At 41.4% G+C, this 2,403-nt stretch overlaps 1 protein-coding gene across 2 annotated transcripts in view; it reads right to left on the reverse strand.

The window, feature by feature from the left end:
* The window catches only part of LOC104825223 (protein ROOT PRIMORDIUM DEFECTIVE 1), a 2,121-nt gene extending 830 nt beyond the window's left edge, over positions 1–1,291 (reverse strand). The window contains exon 1 of one of the 2 annotated variants that reach the window (XM_010557511.2): positions 8–1,291. In XM_010557511.2, the coding sequence (XP_010555813.1) occupies positions 12–1,229 (1,218 nt within the window). In that variant the 5' untranslated portion in view covers positions 1,230–1,291 and the 3' untranslated portion in view covers positions 8–11. The other variant, XM_010557512.2, reaches the window with a different exon arrangement.
* Between the last annotated feature and the right edge of the window lie 1,112 nt (positions 1,292–2,403).

Raw genomic sequence — 2,403 nt, forward strand, 5'->3', positions numbered from 1 at the left:
CTTTCCCTAAATTAAACCCGTGAAGCATTTCTTTCTCCGTCATCAAACTCCAAGTCCAAATCTTTCTCCACACTTCCTTCGAACCGACATGCATTGCTGATCCTTCTACTCTTGAGAATCGCCTCCGAAGCTTTCATCAGGTGTATGTATTCCTTCCTCACCGCTAAAACAGGATGGTTTTCCACACTGGATCTGTCCTTGTAGGCCTCTTTTAGAATGCCAGTACATGTTTTGTTCCTCAAAGACAGATAAAATATGTGTGGATGTCTCTCGAATGCCTTGTGAAACTTCTGCGGCAATCCGAAGCATTTCTTGAGGCATAGAAGCTTCCTCCTCTCGGCCGAATGTTCGACAAAGAGGCAGAGCAACTCGTGAAGAAACCCGACTACTCTCTTCTCTGCTACATCGCTGCTCGGGTCTAAATTCGAATAATCATCATACGGTGAAACATAGGGAAGCTCCTGGAACTCTTTTAGCCAATCTTCAATCTTTCTCCTCAGTCTCACCCCTTTTGATGGGAACAGAGGGAATTCAACTGCTTCATCTAATTCCCCAGAGCACAACCCTCTCTTCCTTGCATTCCTCTGCAACACAGACAAGACCCTTTCTCCATTGATCTTTACCCCTAATCCTTTCGACCCATCTTCCAAATCTACGAATCTAAACGACGAATCGAGATTAATCTCAGGATACTGCAGGAAATCATCAGGCAAACCCAGATTCCATTTCATGCCATGGACTATACTCAATGGCAGAACCTTGTCTTTGCTCATCAGAATCAACCTCTTCAACCTGTCCCGCAAACCATCAACCGAATTCTGATAAACTCCTCTCTCTTTCCTGTCGAGCTCCGCAGCTTCTGGTGTCAACCTAAACCACGGGAGGTTGTAATTCGGACCCGTGAACTCCTCGAAGATCGCCGGAAATTTCCGCAGAAACATGGCGACCTTGATTGGTACATCGAATTCGCGACCTCGCTTAGAGACGGAAGAAATCGGGATGCAGCCGTTGGGATCCTGGGCAATACAGTTCTTGAGAGCAATGACAGATTTGAGCTGTGCCGATCGGTGAATGTGTTCGATCGATTCGTAGAACTGATCTCTTTTCCATTTCATGTAAACGTCGACATAACTGCGTTTTTGGGTGGAATGAGAGAGGTCGAAGGCGACATCTTTGCAGGTGAAAGTTAGGGTTTTTAGGGTTTTAGAGCTGCGGTTGATGAGGAACATGTGGCGGAACGGGCCGAGGAGGATGATGGTTCGGGTTTTGCAGTGAAATATTCTTCTGTCTTGGGACTTCGCGTTTAAATGGAAGCCAAAAGAAATTTTTAATTTTAAAATTATTAAATCATGTATCATAATGGATCTGTTCAAAAAATTAAAAAAAAATTGGTTGAAATCTGTTCAACTTGGTCGCTTTTAGGTTGTAACATTCGTATCAAAACTCAATCCCTAATATTTGATTAATAGTTGTAAATATGCTTAGAGATTCAGGTTACACCACTAACCATAGGGATGAGTAGCACTGCTTGTGTCCTTGCCAAAGCTACCATAGACCATCGTACGAATCTTACGTTCTCTACTAGAAACGAAGAAGAGTGGATGGAAATCCCGAAAATCTTTTAAGGACACGTGAATCAAACCTAGAAGATTTTAATCACTGACAACACATGGAAATCCCAATTTCGAAAGTTCTATTGATCTCGTTCTGGTGTAGGCATTCGTGATAGCAACCCAACCGAAAAATAGTGATGTTATGAAGATAATGACCAATTTGTGCTATCCGAAATGGGCTTTGGAGGCATTCGTCATAGCAAATGCTCGAAGGTGACGTTCCATTCATCTCGTTCTTGCGAATGGCTTAGTAATCAAAACAATTCTTGGTTACATGGTTGAAAAGTTTGAAAGTTGAAATGAAGGCCGATTTGGTTCAACGGTATGCTCACTTGCTGTGCGGTTTGAGGTCGTGAACCTTTCTGTATAAATAGGGATAAGACTGTTTACTCCATCAGGTGGAGACTCGAACTGAATTGGTACTTTAGGGTTCATCAGAAGTTTCATGGGGTTATGCTACAGTTCCGGCCAAAGAGGTTAAGATTTGTCATGTGTTCATGTCTATATGTTCTTGTGCTGCAGAGAGGGAAACTTAGTCAAGAATGGTTGAGGGCATTACTGGTATATTTTTTTTTAATGAAAACATATGGACCTGTCTGAATGAAACTGAAATAAACCAAACTGAAGATTTTAACTTTTAGTCACTGACTGGGTTATCGATAAACATACACTGCTCATTACACAACCTTGTGGAAACAAAAACATGAATTTAAGCAGATTCTCAAATGCTGTACAAAATTTGGGTATACGAATTTCTGAATTATTTTAAATTTATTTTAATTTAAAGATT

This window comes from Tarenaya hassleriana, unplaced genomic scaffold (genome assembly GCF_000463585.1).
Source record: "Tarenaya hassleriana unplaced genomic scaffold, ASM46358v1 Cleome43, whole genome shotgun sequence".
Lineage (NCBI taxonomy): Eukaryota > Viridiplantae > Streptophyta > Magnoliopsida > Brassicales > Cleomaceae > Tarenaya > Tarenaya hassleriana.